Source organism: Ambystoma mexicanum, chromosome 11 (assembly GCF_040938575.1).
Source record: "Ambystoma mexicanum isolate Mex_15411 chromosome 11, UKY_AmexF1_1, whole genome shotgun sequence".
Lineage (NCBI taxonomy): Eukaryota > Metazoa > Chordata > Amphibia > Caudata > Ambystomatidae > Ambystoma > Ambystoma mexicanum.
In genome coordinates this window covers 948,953,659-948,981,094 of record NC_090934.1, presented here as the reverse complement: position 1 = coordinate 948,981,094, position 27,436 = coordinate 948,953,659, and the positions used below count along the sequence as shown (strand labels likewise).

Genomic DNA, 27,436 nt, shown 5'->3' with positions numbered 1-27,436 from the left:
TACTCTTTAAAACCTCTCCCTCACAGCACCCCCATACTTGGCAGAAAAAAATCTACCGTGCCACTTCTGACAGACCCAAGCGAGCCCAGCACTCCAACCAGCTCCTCATCCCTACAGTTAAAAGAGCCAAAGCTGGAGGCGCGAGCTTTCCTTTCCTAGCACCTAAAAATTGGAACGCCCTATCCACCTCTCTTAGGAATGAGACCTCCCTCACAGCTTTCCGTAAAGCACTCAAAACCAAGCTTTTCAACTAGTAATGCGGTCCTAAACAAAAAGTTCAGTTCGTACCCCTGTAACTCGTTTTCAGCACTGAAGCGGCATATCTCGTAAATGTCATTATAATTGTTGCACTGTATCTTTTTCACTGTACCTTACGCCTCCTACAGTATGTCATGCTTTTAAAACCATTGTAACTAAGTAAGCCCTATAGTAACAGCGGGACGATGCCCCTGGGCCGCATGTGAGCTTTATAAATGTAAATAAATAAATAGTATTCACTGTTTTAAGCACGGCCAGTTTTGACATATTAAAGGCCCGGGGAGGAAGTTAATTTGCGATCTTTAAGACCAGTATGGTGATATGAGAAGGGCCCCTATGCAATGGGCTGTATTTAAAGGAGAGTCCTGGGGGTCCCGAATGCGGTACCCATATCGGCTATCCACTTTGAATTGGGGATCGTTTCCTTGTGGGCACGGATACAATGGGCTTGTCTTTCCCTTTATTCGAAAATCAAGGCTGCAATCCTGAATACCCTGTACCATCTAATGGGAAGAAATGTGAACTTCTCTCGGGTACTTATCTCTAAGGGATGGATCAGAATGGGTCCTTGATGAGATTGGAGTGACTCTGGAGACCTTGATTGAGAATCCTATGAAGGCCAAACAAGCCCTATTTGACTTTGATTGGACTCAGTCCACCGAGGATTTCCATTCTTACCCCGCCCTGAGCCATTTGAAGCATGAGCACAGATGTAGAGGCTCTTTAACGAAGATTCTGCTCCAATTCCCAAACAGATTCTATAGAGGTATCCTACTCAGGGCACGGTGAAACGTGCTCCCCAGCAGGGAAATCCAAGTGAGGAGGTCACTAATTCCGGTGGAAGCACCGTATTGTAGGTTTTGCAATAAGAAATTGGAGACCTTAAGGCACTTAGTTCTTGAGTGTGTGCCACTAGAGAGCCTAAGAGCAAAATTTCTCGAGCCCTTGAATGTGAATTGTATAATCTATAATGAAGAGTGGGTACAGAAACGCTGCCTCTACATTCATAATATTTATGAGGGATTGGCCCTTTCGGGTTTAATCAAAAGTCTGAATATATAGAGCCGAAGCATCAAAATTTGTTTGCTCATTGATTCTATTGGCCATAGCTCATGTTTCATGCGATGCTAACGTATCTTATTCTAAAGATTGAGTTTTTGCTTTATACTTTTTGTATGTCTCAGTGTTCTAGTTTCTTAAAAGTATTCTCTTCCTTTTTTCTTAGCACCAAATGTAAATAATTCCGATTTTATTAGCTATGTTCATTATTTATTAATGTATGTACCGATTTACTTATGTTTTCATTTGTTCATCTTTCTCCTTTGTAAAGGTTTAATCAAACCAATTGCAATTAAAAAAAAATACGTGGGACTGGTTTGCAGGACTCCTGCTTCCAAATTATACATCTCCTGCGCAACTGTTTGACACTCACACAAAACGTGCCAGAGCAAGAGGCCTAAAACAAGCCGTAACCTCTAAGATATGTATTAGTCATTCGGTGAGGTTCTCCTTATAAATTATCATTTATACTGGTTGCAACACTGCTCTATTAAAACCTTGCATGAGGGGAATTTTTAATAATACACACACAATCACGTGTAGGCTTTCCAAGTTTGACAGCTTGCAAAAGCGGCCACCATTTTGTTCGCTCCACTACTCCTAAGCAGTCTATCGCCATAGCAACCTCACGCAGTCACCATCTCCCGGCTAGGTCTGCAATAAATCGAAGCAGAGCAGAAACCCTCGGAGAAAGAAGGGGCGGGCTCTCATTGATGCCCGGCATCCAATCCGAGGTTGCATTTCACGGGACTTCGATCTCTGACGTGGAACGCTCGGAATTTATAAATGCCACGATGCCGAAAAGCGCTGATCATAAGAGCTGAACCTTCTTTAGGGAGTGGAGTGCCTGCGTTATTCCACCTCACACCAGTCAACGCTTACGGGAACACCGTGTAAAACCAATTAACGCAGTATTTCTTAAGCGGAAGCAGAAAATAAAAGCGCCGAGGAGAGAAAGTGTGTGATTTTTCATTTCTTGGGAAATAAAACGCGAGTGACGCAGAAGCCGGTCTATTGTGAGGCGGTGCCGCACCCTCCCCGTCTCCGCTTAACGGTCCACAGATAAGGCTGTACAGGACCCGAATCAACTGGCAGCCCCTTGGGTGCGGTTCGGCACCCCTCGGCCGCTGGTCCAGGCCCCTCGGTGCTTCTTGTGCAGCTGCTGAGTGACGGCCCTGGTGCTGTTCACGCACATACACTCACCCTCCCACCCACAGCCATGAAGACCAAGTTCGCATCTGCCGGAGAGCAGGTGCCGGACTCGCTAGAGCTTCTCATCAGCAGCGCCGGGGGCCTGGTGTCCGGCCAGCGGGGGGAGCCTGAGCCCGTCATGGATCAGGAGATACTGTCCGCAGACGAGCCCGTGGACGCCCGCACCCGCCACAAGGCCTTCACCTGGTGCCGCGAGTTTCTCCCCGGAGCATGGAGGGGGCTCAGCGAAGAATGCTTCTGCATCAGCAGCATCAGGTCAGTAGCCGCGGGGGAGGAGGATTGGTGACGGACGGAGTGGGGGCCGCGTAAGGCAGGGGATTGGGTTTACTGAAGGGAGTGGCATGTCGGTGTTCCTTCGCGGGGTTGGGGGCGGGGGCTCCAGCTGGAAGGCAGTGGGTCCGCTTCTTTTTTTTTTTTTTTTTTTTAAAAAGAGTATCAATAGAAAAAGCGTTAAGAGTAATTTCGTAAGACCCAGAAGCATTTCAAACCCCGACCTATGCTTTCAACCAGAGAAATTCAGTGAAGTGATAGAGTCGTAGTATGGGGTCGTGTGGTCATTAATCTAAAATACACCATTGACATGTCACTTAGCCACAAGCTGCCAGCGTAAATTATAATAATAAATGCATGTTGTATTAGTCCAGTAGTTTTTATTTTGTTTTTAAGATTGTCTAAAAGTCCATGCCTTATGCATTGTCTTTGGTGGCACGATGCATCGACCAAATTTGCTGTCCTCGCTGCTAATTCTGGTGGTTGATTGTCCGAGGACGATGCAGAGATGTTTTTGCCCTATTTTGCTTGCAAAGAGCACCTTGTTTTCGTAGATTTTGGGGGCATTTTGAATGTCTTTGTATGTGGGACGATGCAGGAAAAAAGTCTCCATTTCCAGTATTTAGTCACCCAGTCTGCATTTGAGTGTTTACCTGTGTTTTTTTTATTTGTTTTTTTTTTATACCAAAGTTAAGTACTCTGCAAAGTTTAACGTTTTGTCTCTGTGATTAGTAGCATCAGGTCTTTAATTGGGCCGGGCCAGTCTCCAGAAAGGGTTGGCGGGCCCCAGCCACGCCAACACCCCGGCAGCCTGTGTAGCCGAAGCGGTGCACGGTTACATGGGCTGTCTGCAGGTGTCGCACTTCGGGTTAGGAAAAAAGAAAGGGCTTTGCCTTTTTCTTTTGATCTGAACTGAATTTGTATTCAGATGCCTGCAGCACTTGTAACCGAAGCCACAGTTACACGTGCTGTCTGCAGGTGTCGCACTTCGGATTAGGAAAATTCCTGCAGACAGCATGTGCAACCTGGCTTCAGCTACACGGGCTGCCTGATGTTTGTACTTAGAAACAGGCCCATCTCTCCTATTGTTTCTGAGTAAGGATTCATCAGGCAGCATGAAAGCTAGTTGTACGTAGCTTGTCTTATGTCTACATCCTTAAATACAAGATTTAAAGTTTAGCACTGGGTGCCAGCTCCAATCCAATACTTTTTGGAAATCTGAAACAAGACAACATTAGCTTTTTTTGGTTGATCCGAGCTTGCATGGTGAAAATATGATCTGTAGTTTGGAAACAGATCATATCTGGCTCTTGTGGTAAGTGTTTGTCATTCAGTTTAGTGGTTGTTGATTCATGATGCTGCATAGTAGTTCTAAGTTACTGTTTGCACAGATTACTCTATAGTTGTTTAGGCCCATGGCATTACAATCGTCGTAGATGGGGAGATGATTCCTTCACACTGGGGGGGGGGCGCTCGGGGCGGCTGTGAAGTTCCTAGATTATGGTAATGTTCAATAGTTTCACTAGTGATTTTTGAAATTGGGCTTGAGCATCTCATTTAGTATTTTATTCGGCACACAGGATTTCTTTTCTTTTTGAATGTCTTCTCTGAATTCCTAGAATGCTACCGGGGTTGTTTATGTGGTTTTGCTGAGATGTTTTTGTGCAGGCATTGCTTTCTGACTCTGAAGTTTTCAGTGTGGATGGCTTGATGTACGCTTCTAATTTAGTCTATCCAGACCTGTCCATTAATACGTTTTTATCATATTTATTTGTTTTAAGCTTTCAGAAAGATATGTTCTCAGCATATGTTTGAGCCAGTTTGCTTATGTATTTTATTTTTGTTTTCCTTATTCATTTATATAGCATGAATGTGCAAAGCTATTTTGGGCATTGGTGAGGGTTTACCGGGTCTTTGTGTGTAGACAAGCTTCTACGTTTTTTACAGTCCTTTCCAAAACATCCATCTATTTGTGTTTCATGCATGTATGAGGTTTCTTTCATAACTTGAGCTAACCAGATTATTTTTTTTTTGTTTTTGCTTACATCTGGCCAGTTTGTCCGGGGTTAGGTCTGGTTGTAGGTTTTATTTGCTATGTCCATGTTTCTTGGTTAGTTAGAATGGAGGAGACTTTCTTTTCTTTCCAGCAAAATGTTGGGCGAGACTGTAAAGTTTCTTTGCAGGAGCTGTGCCAATTTAGTTTTTCAGGGCAGTTTTAATGTAAAGAACCAATTGTCAATGGATGGGAGTGGTGATTGCTCTTAGAGTTGAAAGGGTAGCAGCCCAAAAACCGTAGAATAAAAATAACTGCACCTCTTTGCAAGGAAAACAAGGTTTATTACATGCAAAAAGGGTCTCAGCCAGTTTTGTAGAACCAAATGGCCACTCGAGACGTTACACCTCTCATAGCGGAAGAACAGCAAATTAACATTACTATGTAGGAGTACAACATAATCCCACCACCCTCATTGGCTACCACCTATATATAGAACATTTATATAGTCCCTTGACCGATTGGCCAATATCCTCACTGACAAGGGAATTGCCATCAACGTTTCTTTGTGACCTCAATAACATATCAAATTCACATTCATACTGTTTGCCATCTTTGAACATGACCGAAGTAACAAAAAAGACAACCATTCTAATATACATTATAAATCCAAGGTTTTTGTCATCTTGAAAACATTTTCATTCCTGATTTCATTCACACCCCTCTGTTCCACTGGAATGTGCTGGGCATACTTAACTGTTAGCCTGCTCCTGTGCATTTAGAGGGGCACTGCTATCCCTTCGTACATCAGTGATATGGACCCAGCGCTTGTTGCCCTCCACCAACACAGCAGTCAAGAGGTTGTGAAAATCAGAGTGCAGCCCATGGAAACGCTGATCATTCCAGTGTAGCAGGAAGATGCGTATAAAGATTTGGTCCCCCGGGGAACAACAGTTGCTTGTGCAGATCGTTAGATTCTTTGCCGCCTCCTCCTGTAGACTGTCGGTAAGAAGACAACCTGTGAAGATCTAATTATGACACTTTTGGTTAAGGACCTAAGGTGCTCCCTAAACTCCTCATCCAGGACCTGTGCTGTTTTATGTGCATCTGATGCTGTGCATGCAGGTGAGAGCAGTGTGTGTAGTCTACGCCCTGTTACAAATCTCGTGAGGGATAAGGAGGTGCTCTTTCCCTGGCTGATTCCTCAAATGAAACAAAACCAAAGGCAGACAGTATAACCACAGTTTACTTAAATCACTACACATTTTTTCCAACCGGACCGTAAGAAACCCATTTAACCGTTCCACAATTCCTTTGGCCTGGGAGTGGTATACTGAACACAACCTGTGCTTCATTCCCAAGAGCAGATTTCTAAGAACAAGGTATACAAAAAGTGGATTGCATTGTCAGACAAATCTCAGTGGAAATAACTCAATCACCAGAAATGTTGCTGCAGACCTAGCATCAGGGTGTGCGCAGGGACCAACCTCAAGCCACCGGGAGAATGGGCCAACTACGACTATAAGGTACCAGTAATTGTTACATCTCGCAAGCATATCGACAAAATCAATATGCAGTTCCCGAAATGGCCAAAGGGCCTAGGCAAAACCCCCCTTACTGACCTCATGGTGTTTCAGGATTGAATTCCCTACAAACGGGTAATTCCCTACAAACTATGCAGTTTCCTACAAAACTGCTTACCTGGTCCTGAAGGTTTGGTATAAACCATTCCTCCTGGAGCTCAGCTGCAATTTATCTAAGTGTGCAACGGGCAATATAGTTGCTCTAGAGCCCCAAGAAGCCGTTCTACAGGCATTACTTCCATCGCTGTTCGCCCCTGTCTCCACAGCAAATCCGTGGGCAAGAGGGCACGTCCTCTTTACCCAAAGCTCCTGTTCCTCTTTGGTGCTTTTCCTGCATTTCTATGATTTGAAGCAAATGGATTGCACTGTATGAAGCTGGCACTAGTACCTGCTGGGACATGGCTTCCATTTTCTGTGAATCTCTAAATGGCAATTATGCGACTTCTTTCGCCGCCCTGTCTGCGGCATCATTTCCAAGTGCTATAGAATTAGTATGATTTGTGTGCAACACACTTAACGATTCTTACCTCTTTGGACAGAATTAACGCTTCGATTTGTCTGGATAGCAGTCCTGTTCGGATCTCCTAATCCCTTTTCTCTGCCACCTTGATAAAGCTGAATGCATAGTGGAGGTTACATATGCAGAGTCAGAATAAATAGTGACTGCCTTCCCCTTACTCATTTCTAGTGACACTAGTTCTGCCGCTTGCATGGAGTAATACAAAAGCAACAGTTTCTTCAGTCTGTCTAGGTATTCCACATCCACAATAACTGCACCTGTATGCCTCTCACCAGTGTCCTGATTCTCAAGGACCCAGCAACAAAAAGTACCTCACCTCCCTACAAAGCAGCCACCTCAACACTTGTCCTCTCTTCCTCTTCTCCCTCATGTGTCGCACAATTGTAATCAATATGGCTCCTGGCTAAACCCTGATCTACCCAGTTAAGTCAAATTGTCAAAAAACAATTGATCAGGGTGACCAAACAGAGAACACACTCCAGTATTCATTGAGTTATAGAAAGAATGCCTTCTTTTGTGGTTTAACAAATACATTTTAGTTTTAACCAAGTGTTTCAATACATGCATTCGTAATGAGACAAAATTTCAACAGGGCAAACAGTGGTGAACGTACAGTGCCTATACATAATGAGTGACATTTGAGTCCGTACACTTTAAACTGGACAGGCACCAATAAAAATCTCACTGTGTGGGCTTACGGTACCGATGTACATTTTCTAATTTGCGCAACTAGTTGAACCAGTGCTAAATGATGCTCCAACATTACAATAGACATTGAAGTTTATTTGCAAACCAACTCCTTTGAGCCGCTTTATTAAAACTGGTAATGGAGGCTTTGGTGGGTGTGTTGGACACAGTATGTGTGTTTCACAAAGCACGTATACTAGATGGGAATGCTGTTTGTCCGTGTTGAAGTTGCAGGAATTAAAATTTAAATGGGAACATGTGCCCTTCACACCATCAGAAGTTCCCCACTTGATGCTGGCTTATTCTTCCTAAAGTGAATGATTTAAAGAACCGAGAACAATATTTTTCAGGTCAGTCATTTTTTCTTCTGATTGAAGTTTTGCATTATGAACAATTGTACAATTAAATTACTTCTTGGCAATGGTATGCTTAATAGATATCCTGAATTATCTTTGTTTCCCTAACAGAGGAGGCCTCAGCAACGTGCTATATCTTTGCTCTTTGCCAGAAACAGAAAAGACTGTTGCTGATGAACCACGATGTGTCCTCTTGCGTTTGTATGGTGCAATACTACAGGTGGGTGAACACGGCATATTTGGTATGCTTTTGCAGTCTTGCTAAAAGGGACGTGGGATGGTTGGAAGTCACTGGTTTTATGCTCCACTACTTTGTGCAGCCGTTGGCATCACCCTCGTCTTTGGCCTGTAAGTGGGTTAACAGTTTTTACTTTAGGCTAAGTGCACCAGGTAATGCCATGTGTTTGTTTTCTAAAATGAATGCTTATCTAGTAGTATTCTTTCATGGCCCTAAACGTATTTCTTCAGAGAAATCACTACTTATTTATAGGCGTTGAGAAAAGTGTTCCTGTCCAGAAGTGTGTATGAATGTGCGTGAATGGGTGCAGGGGGCTAACTGCTAATTAAGGATTAGCACCAAAGGCTTGTGGCAATGCTAGCTCCTTGTTAACTGGAAGCCCAACTTTAATCGGGCTGTGAAGGAGGGCTTAGGGTCCCTCCTAGTTGCCATTGCCCCTGGTCAGTGGTGTTAAAGCTTTTAGCACTAGCCTAGATATTTGGTTGGCCAAAAAGGTAGAAGTGTAAACCGCATTGTGGCTTCCTAAACCGCAGGTTTGCTCTCAGGATCATCCTCGCATACTTTAGGAAGTGAGGCTGAGTCGAAGCAGCCTGGCTTGATCAGGGCGGGTCCAGACAGCCATGACCTGTCTGTAGGGGGGACTCGCCCAGAAGATAGAGGGCTTTAACATGGGTTGGTGAAGGCTGCTGCTTTGAGGACTGGTTGGGCAAAGGCTTTGAGAGGTGCAAGGAAGCAAGGGGTATGACGGCTCCCACGGGGGTGAAAGTGGTGGTGAGCAGGCAGATGGAGGAAGGGAATACAGGACGTTGGGTGGATGTGCACCGTTACTGGAGCACTGAGGAAATTGTGCTGCAGTGTCCGCCAGAAGAGAGGGAGCGACATGGCAGGCATCGCAGAGGCCTGGAAGGAATGAGCTGGAGACAAGGTACCAACACAGCAAGACTGGGAATGTTTGCTATGCTCGGCATCGCCTTATAGTGCTAGAAATATCTGCTTTCTGATTGGCTTAGGCGTGCAGCCAATGTTCCGAAAAGGGTGCTAATAGAAGAATAGGCTAGCAAGAATACATTTTGAACAGGAGGCATACTGACAAACGAAATAAATATAGGACAAAAGGGCTTGATACTTAACTATTTGAAACAATTCTCACTGTTCCCCATTTTTAACACTATTTTCTGCTTCTCTTAAATCCCGGTTTTCATTACATTCTAGCTTTGTAGCTCAGGTGGTTAAGACATTGGTTCTAGCAGCTCTGCACCCAAAATCATATGTTCTAATATCAACTTGCTAGATAGTGTTTGCTCCTCTCCAGAAAACAATTGCTTCCCTGTTGGCTTACATTAGACATATAGAAAGCTTGAAACCAAGATGGGTATGGGTGCACAAAGGGATAGTGGTTGACAGTAGCAAATAAAGATCCAAAAGACCAAGAGAAGATTGTAATTCACTACTGTCTGTTCGGTATTCTAAGCAGACAAAAAGAATCACTGTTAGTCGAGTGGAAAGGACAGAAACCAGATTGATAGTGAGTGATTTAAGTGAGAAGGGGCTTGAGTATGCACAGTAAGCTCAGAGTTTAGAAAGAAAACACAGAAGTGTTTGAAGGACAATAGTTTGAAGATGAGGAAGGATCACGTAATAACACAGAAGGAACGGTTGTTAAGAAGAATTAGAGTGCAGTGAGATAATTAAGCACAGAAGGATAAACATTAGGAATTAAAGGTGGTGATAGATCGGAAGGAATGGCAGTAGAATGGGTCTTAAATAGAATAGAAGAGATGTCTTCATCATAAAGGAGGAGAGAAGTTGACGTGGATAAGGAAGTTGAAGAAGAAACAGGTTTATGAAGAGTGAATGGAAGAGTGGAGAAGCATCACTTTAATGGATAAATGGTCAGCAAAGTCAGATGCCGAAAGAGAAGAAAAAATAGGATTAGGTATGGGAGGGGAAACAATATGATTTAAGACTTGGAATATGTATCAGGGATGAGAAAAGAGAGAACGTAAGGGCTCAGTATAATTTTGCTTGGCCTGAAGTAGGGAAGAGTTATAACTGGCATGGAGGTAAGATAAAGAAGTCAGATCCAAAGACAACAGTTTCCTCCAATAGTGCTCTGCTTGATGCAAGAGGCAACAATAGGAGCATGCAAGTTATCCATCGGTGAGGTGTTTTTTGTGATGCCGAAAGAGTAGACTTGATAGAGGTAGTCAAGAGTGGTGCTAGAGGAAAACAAAGTAGTAGAATTAGTAGCTCGGGAAGAAAATATATTAAGTAAGGGGGAGAGGCAATAAGGGTAGAAATAAAGTTAGAAGTATCAAAACGATAAAGGTCATGATGACCAAAGGTAATAGCAGAGGGATGGAACATAGGCGGGATCAAAGATGTGAAGGAAAGCAGGACATTATTGGGAGAATACATAAAAGAACACATTACTTACCCCGGGTAATGTTCTTTTGACTTTGTTCCTCCCACATATTCCTCATGTTTGATATATTTGTAAGACTGCTTAAAGCTTCTGAAATATTTTTCCATAATATCGGGCGCTGTGCACAGTCGAGTTGTGGCCCTCGATGGCCTCTGTCTTGTCCTTGGCTGACGTAGACACTGGTATTAGAAGCTTGCGCTGCGCCTTTTGCCCCAGTTCTAGTTTTTTCCTCCCAATACTCTACTGTTTTAAGGGTATGTCCCAGGTGCTCAAAGGAAGGAAGGTGTAAAAATAGAGTCTCGCTAAGATGGAGGGGTAGGATGGGAGGGCGATGAGGAATACGTAGGAGGAACATCCAGTCGAAAGAAGATTACAAGGGGTAAGTAATTAGTTCTTTGAATGGATTTTGTCCTCCCACGTATTCCTCATCTTTGATAGTTGCCCAAACAGTCTGTTGAAGGAGGTGGGAGAGAATGTATTTCTGATTAATGCTGTGAAGCACAACCTTGCCAAATTTTGCCTCCTGACATTGTATCCAAGCAATAGTAATTTCTGAAAGTGTGCAGAGGACCAAGTTGCAAAACTGCAAGTGTCCTGTATGGGCACCCCTCTCTGAAGTGCTGAAGTGGACTCTCCTCGGGTAGAATGCACTCTTAAGCCTTCGGGCAGATCTTTACCAGCTAAGGAATTGCATTTAGAAATGCATAAAATTATCCGGTGAGAGATGGTTTAGGTGGTGATGCCTTGTCCAAATTTCTCGCCTGAATAGCCCATGAAGAGTTGGTCAGCTTGCCTGATTTTGGACATTCTAGTAATATAGATGCTTAAGGCCCTCTTTGGGTCTAAGCAATGTAAGCTCTCCTCCTTAGAGGGACGAGGAGGCGGGTAGAAAGCAGGCAACAATATCTCCCGAGCCAAATGGAAATCTGATAACACTTTCGGTAAGAAAGGAGGATGCACCCTCAAAACCACCTTATCCTTAAAGAGGTAGTAAAGAGTGGTTTAGAAGAAAGATCCTGAAGCTCATTGGCTCTGCGGGTTGATTAATCGCTGTTAGGAAAATAGTCTTGCAGGTTAGCATTCTGAGAGTCTTGCAGGTTAGCATTCTGAGTTGACAAGAAGGCAAGGGCTCAAAAGATGCTCCTGTTAGAAACATTAACAGCATATTTAAGTCCCAAACTGGTACAATAAAAGGGACCGGGGGAAAGATATTTGTTAATCTTTCGGAATTGAACTTCTATAGGGACATTCAAATAGGAACTCTGATCTGGCGAACGATACAGAAAGTGCGCTAGATAAACCTTTACCATGGACATCTGAAGCCCCTGATGGGTCAGATGTAGTAAAAATGATAGTACAGAAGGTGTTTTGCTTGTGAAAGGATCAATATTCTTATCTCTGCACCAGCTGCAGAATTTATTCCAACACCAGCGGTACAGATATTTAGTTGCTGGCCTTCTGGATAAAAGCAACACCTCCATTACATCTTCCAGAAGGTCCCAGTCTTCTTACCCTTTCAGAAACCAGGCGTGAATGTTCAGAGTCCTGCTTTCTGGATGAAGAAGGCAACCTCCTTCGTGTGAAAATCCTCTTTGGGGAAAGCGAATTGGAGGGCAGATGGCCATCTCTAGAGGGTTTGTGTACCACGTTCTAGGATCTTGTATTTCCAGAACTTCCTCAACCTACTGAGGAATGACCGGGACTGGTGAGAATATGTATAGGAGTGGAAATTCCCAGTCCACTACGAACGCGTCCCCTAATGCTCCTCTGAGGAAATTCCCTGGAGCAGAATAGGTTGCACTTCCTGTTGACACTGAACGCAAACAGATCCACCTGAGAGGGGCTCTAAAAGGACATCCTGAGCTAACTCCCACTTGTGGCAACCAGTGCTCTGCCTGCTCAGAGCATCTGACGCTGTGTTTTCTTCTACGGCGTGCTGCATTGCCTCTCTGCACAGTGGCAGTGACTCTACACCCCCTCTTTTGTTGATGTACTACATGGCCACTGTGTTGTCAGTCATTATCAGGACAGTCTTTCCCCCGCACAGAAGCCAGAAAAGCCATCAGCGCTAGTCTGATTGCTCTCAGCTCTAAAAGGTTTATGTGAAGTCTGGACTCTTGATGCAGATCAACGACCGCTGATGGCTGATGGGCAGGTTGTTAATGTGGGATCCCCACCCTGTGAGGGAGGCATCTGTCACGACCGTTCTCTCTGGCTATGGTTGCCAAAAAGGTTCCCCTTTCATCACGTACTCCCGACAGACCCACCACAGGAGATCCTGTATCCTTGTGCGGGACCTGAAGAAAGTCCCCCCTTCTGCAAAAGAACTGTGACCACTGGATCTGAGGGCCCATTGAAGGGACCTCATTCTCAAATGTGCTTCTGGCACCAGAAAAGTGCAGGATGCCTCGAGGCCGAGCATCCTCAGAAAATCGAGGGACGGAAGATATTGGACCATCTGCAAAAGGTATTGAGTCCTCAACTCAGGCAGGGGTGTGGGAGGGTGGTTCCCCTGAAGGGGCGGTGGGGGTCCTCGAGGACGAACCCAGGACCGCTCCGATAAATTGAAGCTTCTCAGATTTTAGTAGTTCTTGAAATTAAGGGGAGAAGCAAAGCCTGTGGAGGAAGTGGCAAGTCTGACTGAGATGATCCTGAGCTTGTTCGGGATAACCAACTCTGATCCGTCAATCATTTAGGTAGGGGTAGATGTGAATCCCCTCTCTACCTAGACTTGCTGCCACCACCTCCATGAGCTTGGTGAAAACCCTCGTGCTGAGGTGGGCCCGAATGGCAGAACCCGAGACTGATGGTCAGAACCACCAACGGCAAACCTCTGGTACTTTTTGTGTTTGGGATGAATTGGCACATCAAAGTAAGCATCTTGAAGGTACAATAACACTAACCAATCCTTGAGTCGAAGGGCCTGAAGAATCTGCGAAAGAGTAACTACCTTGAACTTGTCCTTCCTGAGGAACTTGCTCGAGCATCTCCAGTTCAAGATGGAATGCAGTCCTCTGTCCTTCTTGGGGATTAAAACATAAGGGGAGTAACAACCTTGATTCCTCTATGCCATAGGTATTCCACATTTCTGCAACAGGGTGAGCATCTCCTGTAAGAGGAATGGATCCGGGTCCTTCAGGGCTTGGCCTCTTGGATGACAAACGGGGGGTCATTTTTAGTAAAGGGAGGCAGTAGCTGTGAACCATTGTCTGCAGTCCACAAGCATCATAGTTTATGCCTTACCAACTCTTCAAATGCTGAGTCAGCCTACCCCACCATCTCCCCCCACCCCCTCCACCCACAGTCCTGTGAGCCAAGCACTCAAAGGGGTTTGGAGTCGTTGCTGAAGCCAAGGGAAAAGCAGCAGAGGCTGAGAGGAGTTTTCTCCCCTTGTGAGCCACGAGGGGAGCTATTCTTTGGTCCCTCTGTTCAAACAAGCCTCTTCTTCTAGCAATTGAGGAGTAGAAACGTAAAGGCCAACCCCTCCACCTGTGAGAAGACCCTTGAGATTGTTGATGATGCTCCCAGCGACTTAGCTGCCGCCTTGGACGCCTGTAATTTTTCCAGGCTCGCATCGACCTTGGGTCTTCACGTAATGTGCGAAACCTGACTTTCTCAACAAAGCTCATCTTCTGGTGATAGTACTCGCGCATCTTCTGGTGATAGTACTCGCCGCCATAGCCCTGCTTTGAGTCTGCAGAGTCTAGTCCAGACTGGAGGGATTGGCACATGGCATCCTTGCCTTCTTGCACCAGGTTAAGAAACCCCTTTTCCTCCCCCTGAGGGATATGCTGCCCAGCCAAAGCTATTATGTCCCACAAGGTGTGTGTATACTTGGCCTGGCCACATGTCACATTAATGGCCGTCAGGGCCATGCTGCCCGTGGAAAAAACCCTCTTCCCTAAGGCGTCAAACCTTTTATTATCTCTATCCGGGGGGGTTAGTAGGATAGACTGCATTCAGCCTTCGAAGTTGACGTGGCTACCTGAACCACTAAGCTTTTAGGAAAGGGGTGTTATGATAGAAAACTTGGATCTACTGTGGCAGGACTGTATTATTTGGTCAGATCCTTGTTAACCACTAGTGTTGTATCTGGTCTTAACCATTTTTCCAACACTCTGGTTCTCAATGCATTGTGGAAGGGTAACACAGGTTCCCTTCGGGGCACTCTATCCAGGATGTCTGTATGGTCATCCTTTTCCAGTATTGCAATTGGTTTTTCCCAACCTAGGTATTCTGTGACTTTACCCATCACTGATCTATGAGGGGTCTGCATGACTTAGAAGAGTCAGGGGTTCAATCTGTCTCGGGTGAGGTGTCTAAGCCACTAGCATCCTTCAGAGTGTCCACACGATTGCAACCTGGACTCCTCTGATCAGGTACATTGGGAGTGCCATACTCCAAGCCAAAAGGTACATCCTTTTCCTCCTCAAAAATTGACCCCATGGTCTTAAAGAAGTCAGCCTTTGATAAAGGATAATAAAACTTCAACAAATCAACAGAAGGCTTCAAAGTCTTTGATGTCGTTGAAGGTGCAGAGGGCGTTGACGGCTTTAACGGCAACATTGGCTTTGATGGGCCTGGTACCTGCACTTTTCCAGACTTAATTTCTCCAAGTTAGCAGAAGATACCAACTTGCTTGGAAAGTTTACCAGTCTGTCAGCAGAGGAGTCTGACAAAGACCATGAACAATGGCATTGTTTCTTGGTCTTTTTATGTGATGAGGACCAATGCAAAAATCTGCCATCTTGAGTGCTTCGATTGTTTGGAGCACCTTTACACAGGCGAAACCTTTCTGGAGTCATCTGAACGATTTAGGAAGGGGTAGTAGAAGGGGATTTAGAAAGGGGCCTACCTGCCGTAAGTTTCCCCTTCCTCCTTTCCCTCCGGGCCATCACTGTCATCGACTGACAGCAACCACAGTCGTCGACTCTCCATACCCAAACACCGAAGACAGATCCAATTTGTCGGTCCATAATGGACATTTTAGCGCCACAATTGAAACCGGTCTTCGTTGTAGAAATTTACAAAGTGAAAAATCGCTGAGACAATGAACCGTCCGATGCATGCTGAGCACGTGGAAAAACAGAACGGGCGCCAAACAAGCTTCTTATACCAGCCTCGAAGTCCAAGCCAAGGACTGGACCGGAGGCCATCGAGGGCCATGACTCGATGCACAATACAATGGATAAAAGGTTCCGAAGCTTCAAACAGACTTTACGAATATATCAAAGATGAGGAATATGTGGGAGGACACAATCCATTCGAAGAGCAGAGACTTCAAGTAAACGGCAAGGGAGAAAAGATTAAATCTGAAGAAGCCAGAGACATAGGAGGTTGGGGGGGCAGGGGAGTGGGTTACTAGGACCTCCGACAATGGGACTTTAGTAAAAGCAGAGTACTGATAGTCAAATGAAGGGGAATGTAGGAAGGTTAGGTGAGGGAGGAGGTGGGCCAAGAAGATCGATACCTGAAGCCTACCCTGTCGCAGCTGCCAGAAAGGCATGGGTATGGGAAAACTGGCTTTAGGTGTTGAACGAGCAATGGGGGTTCATGCATTAGAGGGGTTAGCCAAGGTTTTGTCAAACCTACAAATTGCAAGTTAAATTGGAAAAAGGTTTCAACAGAGTGAGCTTTGTTACAGACTGAACGTGCATTCCAAAGTGCCAAGTTGTTAGAGGATATGAAATCCGCGATAGGAAGTAGTTCATTAGTTGCAAGCAATATTATGAATAGTAGAATGATCTATAGTGTCGTGGGCATGGGATGTTATATGATATTACTGAGGGAAACTCAAAAGAAATGGAAAAGACAGAAAGCTAGAGAATGACTGATGGGAGAATTGGGGGCGAATAAAGAGCACCAGGATCTTAACAAGAAGCAAACGACCCAGTTATGGTAGGGCCTGTGGCAAAGGAAAGGGTGGAAGCTGGAAGGTCCATGAAGAGGAGGCTGAGCTTGGAACAGCAAAATGCAGCAGCAGGACATTCAGGGCGAAATAGCACAGTAAACAAAAGGGGAAAACAAAAGAAAAATAGAAGATAAAATGTTAATGAAGCATACGATAAGACTTTGGGCAGATCAGCCCAGGTTTACCGCCTCCACAAGATGTTTTTCCCTATGCACTATTCTGAGTTTAGCCAGTTGCCTGACGGAGGCCTGCATCTCCACACGAACACCACGGAGCTCCTTTCTTTTCCGTAGCGTGTCTGGACCCAAGTCTGGGAAAAGCAGAGCCCGTCTTTCTCCAGTCGGAGGTCCTCTTTTAGGATACCAACTCCTTCAGAATGACACCTTCCATTGTAGGATTTTTGAGAACCACCAGCCCAGGACCCTTGCACGTGATTCAGCACCCTTTCTTCTTGTTGGAAGTTGTAATCATATTGACCCTCTGGCAATCCTTATCTGTTGCAGGACACTGATGATTAGACACACAAGCAATGTCTCAAATGCTTCCTTTCGTGCATCTTTGGGATCCCAAATCTGCATGTACGCTGCTCTACTGACGTTCTTCAGTTATTCCAGGCCTCCACATGGAGTATTGACCCTAGTGCACAATGCAGAAAGTGTTCAGTGTTTCCCCTCCAGATCCACAACTCTCGACGTTGGTTGCTTTTTCCCTTCCTCTAGACCTGCCAGCTTGCTCACCACCACTACCTTTATAGTGTGAAACACCTTTCTGTTAGCTTCCAGGTTTGTCATTTTGACGAAATCATCCAATTTCTGTATGCAATACCCCTGAAGAGGCAATTGTTCCCTCATCTATTAACAGATTGCCATCCATAGTGCCTTGTTTTCTGAGCCAGTTTGGGATATCAGAGCTTCCACTACACAGACTTTGGGACCTGGGTTTTTCCCAGGTGCCAGCCTCAGGGTTTTCTGACACTCTCCAGGCCTCTCTTCTGCCGCTACACGTTTGACCCATTTCCTAGAAATGGCGGGCTCACTACAAATGAGCTCATCTCTTCTGCCTAAATCCACACTCGATGAGCAAGCTTATGCCTTGAGCCATGGGGAAGACATGCTATCTGCTTGCAGCACTGCCAATCTAGTTTAACTCCTGTATCCAATTTGGCAGATGAGTCTGGGCAGGTTGTTGTTGCCTCTGCTCCACTGTTAATGCTGCGGCTCTTGGCTGCCATATGAGCTCCCCCTCAACTGGAGGATAATAGCAGAGGATCCGTTGTCCTCTCCCAGGCCACTGCCTGTGTGCCTCTGACTCAAGACTGAATGCAAAAGTGGTGGGATCAGCCTGGAATCTAGCCGAGAAAGGTCTTGTACTTAATCCTGCTTTGCCTATTGTGAAAGAACATTTGTCAGGCGATCAGCGCTGGAGGCAGTGTCACTGGTCGTTTTCCTTAGGCTGCACTTGTCTCCAACAAGCCATACACACCCATTATGTCACCAGTGCCCAAAGCAAAGTCCTGCTACCTAGCACACATCTATCAGTGACCATCCGCTCCAAGTTTACCCTCCTTATCCCAACCCAGGCTCACCGAGTTTACAATGTTGGATGGTATACTGATTGGTGGTGGTGCCGCCCTCCGACAGCAGTGCTGTTTCAGCAGAATCAGCGCAGTCCATTGTTTTCATGTCACTGGACATGCAGTTCAGGTTAGCGAGCAGAGGGGATGGCAGACCTGGGCAACAGAGAAGGAAGTAAGAAGGGGAGGTAGGGGCTGCACCCTGTCATTTTGCAGATACACAGAGCACCCAAATGCTCCTGTAAGCAGGAATTTTCCTCTGTGGAACTTGGAGCTAGTTCATAGCATGCCGCAGATGCAAACTATAACTTTTTGTACATTATATAGGGCCTGCAATGCTCCTTTATACACACTTGCAAAGAGGGTTGATGTGAGGTAGGTACATTTGTATGCCACAAGTTGGCCTCAGAAGGCCAAAGTAGCATGTGGTAGCTGCTGTCAAGCCAAACCGCCTCTTCTAGGTTTCATGGGTTTGCACTCGAGCAATTTCGATTGCTGAAAAACCTATCGCACCATAGAATATTCTTGATTACTAACTTATTCTTAAGTTTGAGTTGCTGATATATTGCCTGAACATCTTAGCCATTTAGCTGAAGACTCCTCTACTGCTGCATAATAAAACATCCTCTACTGAGTTTCAGAAAAAGCCTGTCTTTTTAAAAGATGTTTAATTACAGTGCATATTTTATGACCGTTCGACATGATCAGTCACTTAAATTTACTTACATGTCGGACTTTATTGAACACCCCCACTTTGATCACTTGCCTATAAAATCCTTTTACTTGATTTTAGAAGATTGGTAATTCGTTCTGTCTACTGCAGTATGTACATATAATTATCTCTTGGCCTCTGGAAAAAAAACTTTAATCTAGTACTAGTTTTATAGCAATCCACCAATTTTCAGACATATCAAGACGCTACCCCTTTTGATTTGCATCTCATCCATGAAGGAATTGTGACTTCTGTGTTCTACCGGGTTACACAATGTTTGTAACTTTGAGTAGGCAGCACACACATGATGGATACAAGATAGTGTTGATTTCCCCATAAAGTGTGTAAATGTGCCTTTCCACCACTATCAATGACCCTCAAACCAAGCATGCTTAAACCTTTTATCATTGTTTTACTCGGATATGACTCCCATGTCGCTCACACCAGGCTTCCTGCCATACTAGATATTCAGATGGGAGGGGGGAATTCTGTCAACATCCACCATTGAATAGTTTGAAGTGTTGAAGACCAGTCCACCCACTAAAATGCAAAGATGTAGTGTTGTAAATTCTGCCGTGTGCAGCACAAAAGGTGTTTGTGTCCTTGCAGGTCATGTTGAACCTATTCTTCTATGCATGTTTACATTTTAAGTTGAGCTTAATACGTGCATAAGCTGTATTTCTTACTGCAACAGTCCCATTCAAGGTCAGTAATTCATAATTCCATCCATTTAGATATTCTGCTTACATTTAGGGAATACATTATTTTTCATGCTAATTGAAGTGCCCTTTGAGGCCATTCACAAGTGCATCAATTAAAGTGCAACTTGTCAATATTGCCATATTCTTCAGTCACAAGTAGTTCCCCTTTTTTGACCATCTTGTGTATGGCTTCAACTACATGTTAAAGCATTTCTGCCTTTGTGCCATTATCTGCCAGCGCATAGCCATGCTGTTTTATGGTGTTGCAATACCTAAACATACCATAGTTTGATCTCTGGCAGATTAAACTCTAGTATACAGTGATGGGATAACCGTTGCTGCCTACTGTCCATGCAATAAGAAATCTCAAGACCTTGGATGAAGTGGGTAAATATTTTTTGGGGGTGTTGTCTAAGGTAACCCAATTACCACCACTACTAGCACCTCCAGTTTCATAAATTGCTCCTTAATGGTTTAAAGACATGCAAGTAACAGTGCATCCATACAATGTCTCACTGCAGCCAACGCTACACTTCCAACTGACTATGTCAAGCATTGGTATTTGCCAGTGCCCTGGATATAACAAAGGAGATGGACCTGGCTCAAGGTACCTCCAAAACCACATTAAAAGCTAATTTAATAAGTATTCTGCTGAAAGACGATTTATCAGTCATTTACAGAAAGCAAAAGGAGAATTATTTTACTGCAAGTCACGAAGCAAAGTGATTCACAAGTATCTTGCTTTTCGCTATTTTCTTGTTGGAAGACTTCCCGGATCTGATTAGTCCACAAGGTGTGAATTGCAATTCGGCTGGGACTAATCTAATCCCCTTCGGGTTGGACAAACCCACAAGGAACCTGATTATATATCTCCCACTGGTTCAGCAGATAACCTTCTATACCTACGTTTAGCTTGTTCTCACATGAACGTGAGAAGACAATTGTTTCACTGATCTCGGCATACTTTTTGGAAGGCAGTGCACAATTAGACTGAAAAGCTTGTGGTGCAATTGGCAGGTCTTTGCTACAATATTCACAAGTAGGATCAAGGATCAATAATAGATTGTTGTTCAGTAGCAGTAACTACTTCACTGGGAAGGGCATTGGCACTTTCAGTCAAGTGAAAACTTTGGGACTCTGGCCTGGATAACCCTATTATCTCACAGTATGAGTAAGTGACACACTGCATAAGATTAAAGGCAGCACCCGTGCATAGATCACTATGGAGACTACATAATCTTCATAGTCAAGGTATACAAAAGCCGTCTATTAGCTGTACAGTTGACCAGCCATATAATCAGGTTTTCACAGTTAGCTTGCCAAAATAAAGACTAGGAACAGTTCCATGGGAGCTGCACTGGTCCATAGATGAGATACCTCTGCTGTTGCCAGAGTAGATTGCATAGTAGACACTGATGGAACACAGTTTTGTATTAGTTATGTGAAGGGAATCTTTGAATTTTGAGATTACTATACAGGCATGGAAGAGCAGTCCCATGGAGCTCCACCCATGAAATACCTCAGGCGGATGTCACCAAATGATTTTGCAAAATATCAGTAGAACCAGCAGCAGTTTTGTTAGAGCTTGCACCGTCATGATGGCCTAATAGAAATTTAATTAGAAAAGTAGATTTTTCCTGCAGGTGGAATCCACTTAAGACACAACTCTTGCATGACATCAGAAACATCTAAGTGAAGGGACCGACAGTTTATTATTCTGATTCCTACCTGGAGCAGAAGACAGCTCTCTATAGATGCCATACAGTACCATGGATCGAGCTTCCTCAAAATTGGATGTTTCCATAAACTAGAAGAAACCCTTTTCCTCACTAGAAGATTTAATTCATTATCTCAAACGCCAATAAAACCGGTCTGACATTCAGATGAAAGCATGCAATATCTGCCCTTGAAACCTCTGACTCAGTTAATCTGTGTACTGTAAGGAACACTGTGTGCCCTTTCTGACTGAGACTTTGACAATATTCTCTTAAATGATCTTACTTTCATAACACGGCTCTCAGGTGAGGCCTCCACAAGAATGCCTTGATGAATCAACTTGGGTGCTGGTGTAATCAGTTGAACTGGGACTGCAAACCTCGTGGCTCCTTTATCTGCAATTCATAACCACTATATTCAATAAGGGGTCTTCCGTTACAGCTGTAGTATCTGCTAGATGAGTCGTATCGCTCGTATCACTGTTCATTTGCAAAACGTTTTACGTGTTCTGTAGAGAATGCCATACTTGGACTTCCACTTCCTTAGTTCTACACCATCTGTGGCAGGTTTTTGTGCACTCCAATAATATTTTTGACCTCATTCATCATTGTTTGCCTACAGTAAAGCAACGCATCTCTTAAGGATTGTATAGCTTGGTAGATTGGCAATGCTTTGTGCAGGTATAATCTTCCCATGTTGACTCTTGATTCTTTCTAGAACTAAAATCTGCAACTACGTCACTCCTGGCACCATTCTGCTATCCATGGTTTGCCTCAAAAGCACATCAAACCATTTACAAATAATACTGCTAGTATATAGTTTCCAGAGCAGATGCTAAAGTTGTCCCACTCTGTCAAACACGTCTTGATGTGTTGCCTCACACCATTGTGCCAGCTGGTCTGCAGGGGAGCAGGCATTTGTATTTTTTGTCCGCATCAAACTGGAGATAACAGTAATTAACCTTAACAAACGGGTCTTCGGTGCGTTTCTTCTATTGATTCACATGTAACCTTTCCGGTACTACTATTTGCACAATGAGATTGGTGTCCTTGTTTACCTGCTCCAAAATTGTGATTGAAACATGCACTTAGTTGACTGGGTTGTATGTAATTTTAGACGTGTCCTAAACATGGTTGCAGTCCAAGTGTGTGTGCTGCAGATATACCTCTAAAATGCTCAGATCGTCTGGTAGAAATTGTGTAGACTTTCACTACAGCCCATTCTATTCGTGACATGCTACATAGGCTTCCGAATGAATGTTCAGGACATTCCCCTGAAAAAGGCTTTGAACATGTGATGCTTTTATTTGCCTGTGCTTTGTTCTAAACTAGCGTTGCTGTGCATAGAGTTGCAACCCACACAGATAGATCGTAACGATGAAACCTGGTTTGCAAGCCATAGTGGACCAAGCTCCTGCGATTGGTCACACATTTTCACAATGACAATATCGTCGAATCGCCCAACCTTGCCTATGTTGAACATGTTAGTGTTTCAATTTTTGTGGTTAAGCAAAAGTGTGCTCTGGTATTATTGCAACACTGTCAGCATAATGATAGCAGAGTAATCCTTAGTAGTAATGCAAAATCGCAGTTCTTATGTCTTCGCATCCCACCATTACAAATGTCTAGACGGCAACGCTTTATGAACATTAATGGTAAATATATTAAAACGACACTAAGTGAGAATACAATAAATAATTCATGTGTAGAGCTTGGCATACCGCCTCACTTCAGAGATTCACTTTTTCCATAAACCAGGAATGGAGATTGAGACATTCCTGGTTAACGGAATGCATAGCCGTGTGCAGTTTAAAGGCTTTACTTATGCAATTAACTTGCGGCTGGTTTATACACCATATGTTTGCATTTAGAGTGCGGATGCTTTTGAAAGCAGATGGGATTGTCGTCAGTACGTGTTTCTCACATTTGATCTGAACACAGTATTCTGTGCTAGCCAGAATGCTAGTGCCAGTGATGGTTCAAATTCATCAGTAAAGGGTGCATGTCCTTGTTTCCATAACTCATTCACAATCCTTGTAAAGTCTACATTTCTTTGGGAACCTTTCCACACATTGGACGGGGTATTCTGATAACCAATCCTTGGCGTCCATTCTCATAAAGGCTCAATCTTAGCAAGTCTAACCCAGAAAATGGATGTGCACAGATCTCCCTCTCTTTGTAAAATGGCCATGCTTCATACTTCACTTTGCCTAGAACCATCCTACCACTTAAATCTGATAGGCATGAAGAGCTCTGCTTGATGAACGCCCTTTTAGATTGTTGGGGAAAACTTTTCAGCTTCATCTGTCAGTTTTTCAGTTTACTTTGATACATCCCATACCCAAAAATAGGTTTGCATACCGTGTACAAATATGCGTTCTTTTCTTATTGTTGCTACAAAAGCTGGCATGAATTTGGCTTGATCATTTCCATTACAGGGTCTATTTGTTTAGTATATTCAGTATAATTGGGTTTGCCTTATGTGCATCTCAGAGGCTAGGAAGAGAAGGTTGTGCTGCATGTTGAACTGGCTCTTAATGGTGGCAGGTGTTTTCTGAATTGTTTGTGCTTCCTTATGAAATGTGAGGATACCAGTTAAACAGTCCTCTTTCAGTCCTTGCCTTGTCCCAGATAGTAAGACTATATATAGATCGAAACGTCTGCCACACTTAATTCTATTTCACTTTGGGTGAAGAGTAACTAGGGTCTTGTCAAAGGCCAGATTTTAGTCCGATAACTTGGTCCATATAATTTTTCCTGAAGCTACCTTCATAGCCATAAAGATGTTTCTGTTCCTCTTGGAGGAAACCGAGAGGGCCCAGGCTGCACCGTGCAATGTTCTACTTGCGGAAGCAGGGGCTTTGTGTGGGACCCAGCCCACCCATTGCTACTCTATGGACCAAAGACTGGATGATGCATTCAAGACTCCCACCCCTCTTCCCCAGCCCCCTCATTCTGATGACCTTACAAAATGTGATATTGGGTACATGAAACTGTAAAATACTTTTAATAGCAGTCATCATGTAAAAACCTATTTACCAATATACATGCCCCCCACATTCCTTTGGTCATCCACAAGCTTACATTGAGCCAACCTTGCAGCACGAGTTATTGCCTCTTTCTGGATGTTCAAGCTCCTTGTTTATATCTTGTTTTTCACCCCTTCATTCAATTCCCAGCAGTGCACAGCTCATCAAATAGATAAAATGGTACTTGGGACCTGCCCACCTTTTATACTTTTTTTCTACCACATTAAAGGTGATCTAAATGTGCCAGATTACATAATTCCAGAGCAAAAAGGGACCTCCTCCTACCTTGGACATCAACTGAACCTTCAAGTTCTATTTTACTTTATAGAGCACAACTCAATATAATGAAATTCTACCACAATGGAGGGAATGCTCTTGTTAAGCTTCCCAATGGAATGTTGCCAAAATCTTCTAGAAAGCATTTTTGCATCCCCAGTGCTGTAGTCACTTTTCGGTGGGAAAAGATGTAATTTTATGGACAACCACCTAAACATCCGAGCAAGCTTTTGCAAGCCCCGATTCTGGTACACATTGTGGAAAGGAAACCTAGGATATGTTCTGAGAAACCTGTTTGCTCGTTTCTTACAAGGGATTCCTATTACCATGTTCAAGTTGTGTAATGTCTTTTTACCTTTGCCACATATTAAACGTGCAGCAATCTGCGCATTGCACGTTAGCCCATTGACCACCAATTTACCTACCCCACAGTTATGATTTTTAATCTGGTGACATCCTGCTTGGTTGATTTATTAAGGAACCAAAGAGTGGGACACATAGGTAACAGGAAGGTTTGTGGGGCACGAGTCGCACATTCATCTTTGGACTCTCTAGATGTAGCTTTTGGCGTAATTTCGGGTGCAGTGCACACGTCACAGCTGCTACACATTGAGAATGGGACGAGTTTATGGACTAAAAATACAGGAGTTATTAAAATGATTTTTTCTGAGCTATCAGGTTTAAGAAAACATTGTTACAGGTAAGTAATTTTCCTCCCACTTTGGGGTGCATTTCTTTCGACTTTTCTAGTAGAAGATGCTGGCAGCCACTTAATGTTTTGATTTAGAAAATCTCTTAAACCCTATTCGGATTATGTACAGAGAATACAGCATGATTTGTATACCTATCTTTTACTATCTTGTGCTATTCAGTGACAGTTATTTTCTTCAAACTGTACCTCTACAAGTTCTTAACATGTCTATATCCTATGGCAGGGGTCTGCAACATGTGGCTCTCTGGATGTTCTGGACTTGACTTCCCATGCTCTCACCTTTGACTATGGTGGACATGGCTGATGGGAGGCAAAGGTTGCAGTCCCCTGTCATATGGCACCCTGATTCAAGTGATCTGCTTGAAAAAATGGCTTTGATGCGAGATTCTGTGATGTGTAAATGAGTGAGGGATGATCAAATGAATGCTACTGTCAATCCTGAACTGTGTATTGTTTCTGGAAAATATTGCTGAGGAACTGGTGCCTGAACAGTGTAACTGAAAGAAAAATGTATAGGGCTAGTGAGATTTTTTTTTTAAACTTGGTTTGTATCTGCTGATTAATATAAATGCCTTTTTGGATGTCTAACTGCCTTTATCTCCTTAGTGGCTGTGAAACGGCTGTTCATGTTTATCCAGTTCACTTAAGGTTATAGCAAGCCTTCCAAAGGTAAAACTTTAACAGCTTGCATTGAGGTGTGCGCTACATGCAACACATGTTTCTTGTCCAACACCACCTCTAATGTGGAAGTAAGTAACACTCAGCAGTGGGTTTTGTCTGTGAGCCCATGACAGTCGGGGCTTAAAACACCACATAAAAGAAATGGGGAGGGGATTTCTAGAACACTTTCTTTCTGATATTGCTTATGATTTTCTGATTTACTTTGAAGTGATTCGGTTAAGATGTGGTAAAGTAAAATTGTCAACTGTCTCAATGGAGAGAATGTTTTGAATAGGCAAAGAAAGACCCCCACAAGATTCCATGAACTGTGTATGTAAATGAGCTGCCTAGGTTGCAGTGCTTGCTTGTTAAACTGCCAGTCACCTATGTATATGCAAGTAAACGTTTATCCCGACTGATACAGTATTACTCACTGCTGGACTTTGCGCCATTTGACAGTGTAGCATTTTTGCAGACTCCATTGAATTAGGGATTTGGTGATTACACCACCACTCTACAATGACAACACTTAGTGTTTGAACTGTGCAGCAATGTGGCATATTCTTCCCCAGGCCCATGGTCCCAGAAAAGCTTGTCAGTAAAAGGCATCAGTCGTTTTATGATTTCTTAAAAGTTTAGAGACCAAAAGAAAACAGTGGTGTCTTGAGAAATCATTCTACTGCATTATGGGACCATGTTGTTTCACCTTGAACAAGTGTATACTATATCTAGTCTAGTTAGAATGCATGCACAGCATAACCAGTTTTGCGGGACACATCAGTACAAGTGAAACATGGGATCTAAAGGATTATCCAAAACGAACTAGGAGGAGCATTCTTAAATACCCACACATTCTATACTACGCCAAGCTACTACAGCAAAATATCTGGTGAAAAATTGACAGTGACATAGTTTAATTCACTGTTGCGGCCATGCACCCAGCCTGTCACAGACCTATGTGGGTAGCTAGCTGTCATCAGTCACGGGTGCCTTGCTCATAGTCTTAACACTGGTGGTGATGAGCTTGTAACAAGATGGAGCTGCCCACTATTTGAGTGCAGGCAGTGTTCCGTTACACCTAGCCTTGGAGTGAAGGCCCATGTAATTGTGGTGTAGATCAGGCTTTCAGCATGCCTGGCTCGGCAAGCCAGATCACGGACAAAGCCAGACCCTCTACTAGCAGTGTTGTCACCAAATACCGGTCATAAAATCTTGAACACAAAACCATAGTTACAAAGTTTACAGTAGATCAAGGGATACTGCAGAAATGACTCCATTCTTGGCACAAATATCTACAATAGTAATTTACAGTAACTCCAAAAAAAGCACAGTTTTGAACTGTGGCTAATAAAATATAGTGACTTATCTACTTTCAACATTAGTATTAGATCATGTCTCTGGGAAGAATCGTTCAAACAAAAATACTTCATAGCATTTTGATACCGTAAATGTTTTGCTGCTTTGTCCTGCTTAAATATGGTTTCCCTCTTATCCTAAAATACCATTGAATTAGAATGTGTATTGGGCAGTGTGACCCCTGTTTCTG

At 43.7% G+C, this 27,436-nt stretch overlaps 1 protein-coding gene across 1 annotated transcript in view; it reads left to right on the top strand.

The window, feature by feature from the left end:
• Window positions 1-2,383: 2,383 nt before the first annotated feature.
• LOC138503959 (choline kinase alpha-like) overlaps window positions 2,384-27,436 on the top strand; it is a 233,403-nt gene continuing 208,350 nt past the window's right edge. The window contains exons 1-2 of the mRNA XM_069624094.1: window positions 2,384-2,784; window positions 8,050-8,158. Coding sequence (XP_069480195.1) covers window positions 2,537-2,784; window positions 8,050-8,158 — 357 coding nt within the window. The 5' untranslated portion in view covers window positions 2,384-2,536. The remainder of the gene's footprint in view (window positions 2,785-8,049; window positions 8,159-27,436) is intronic.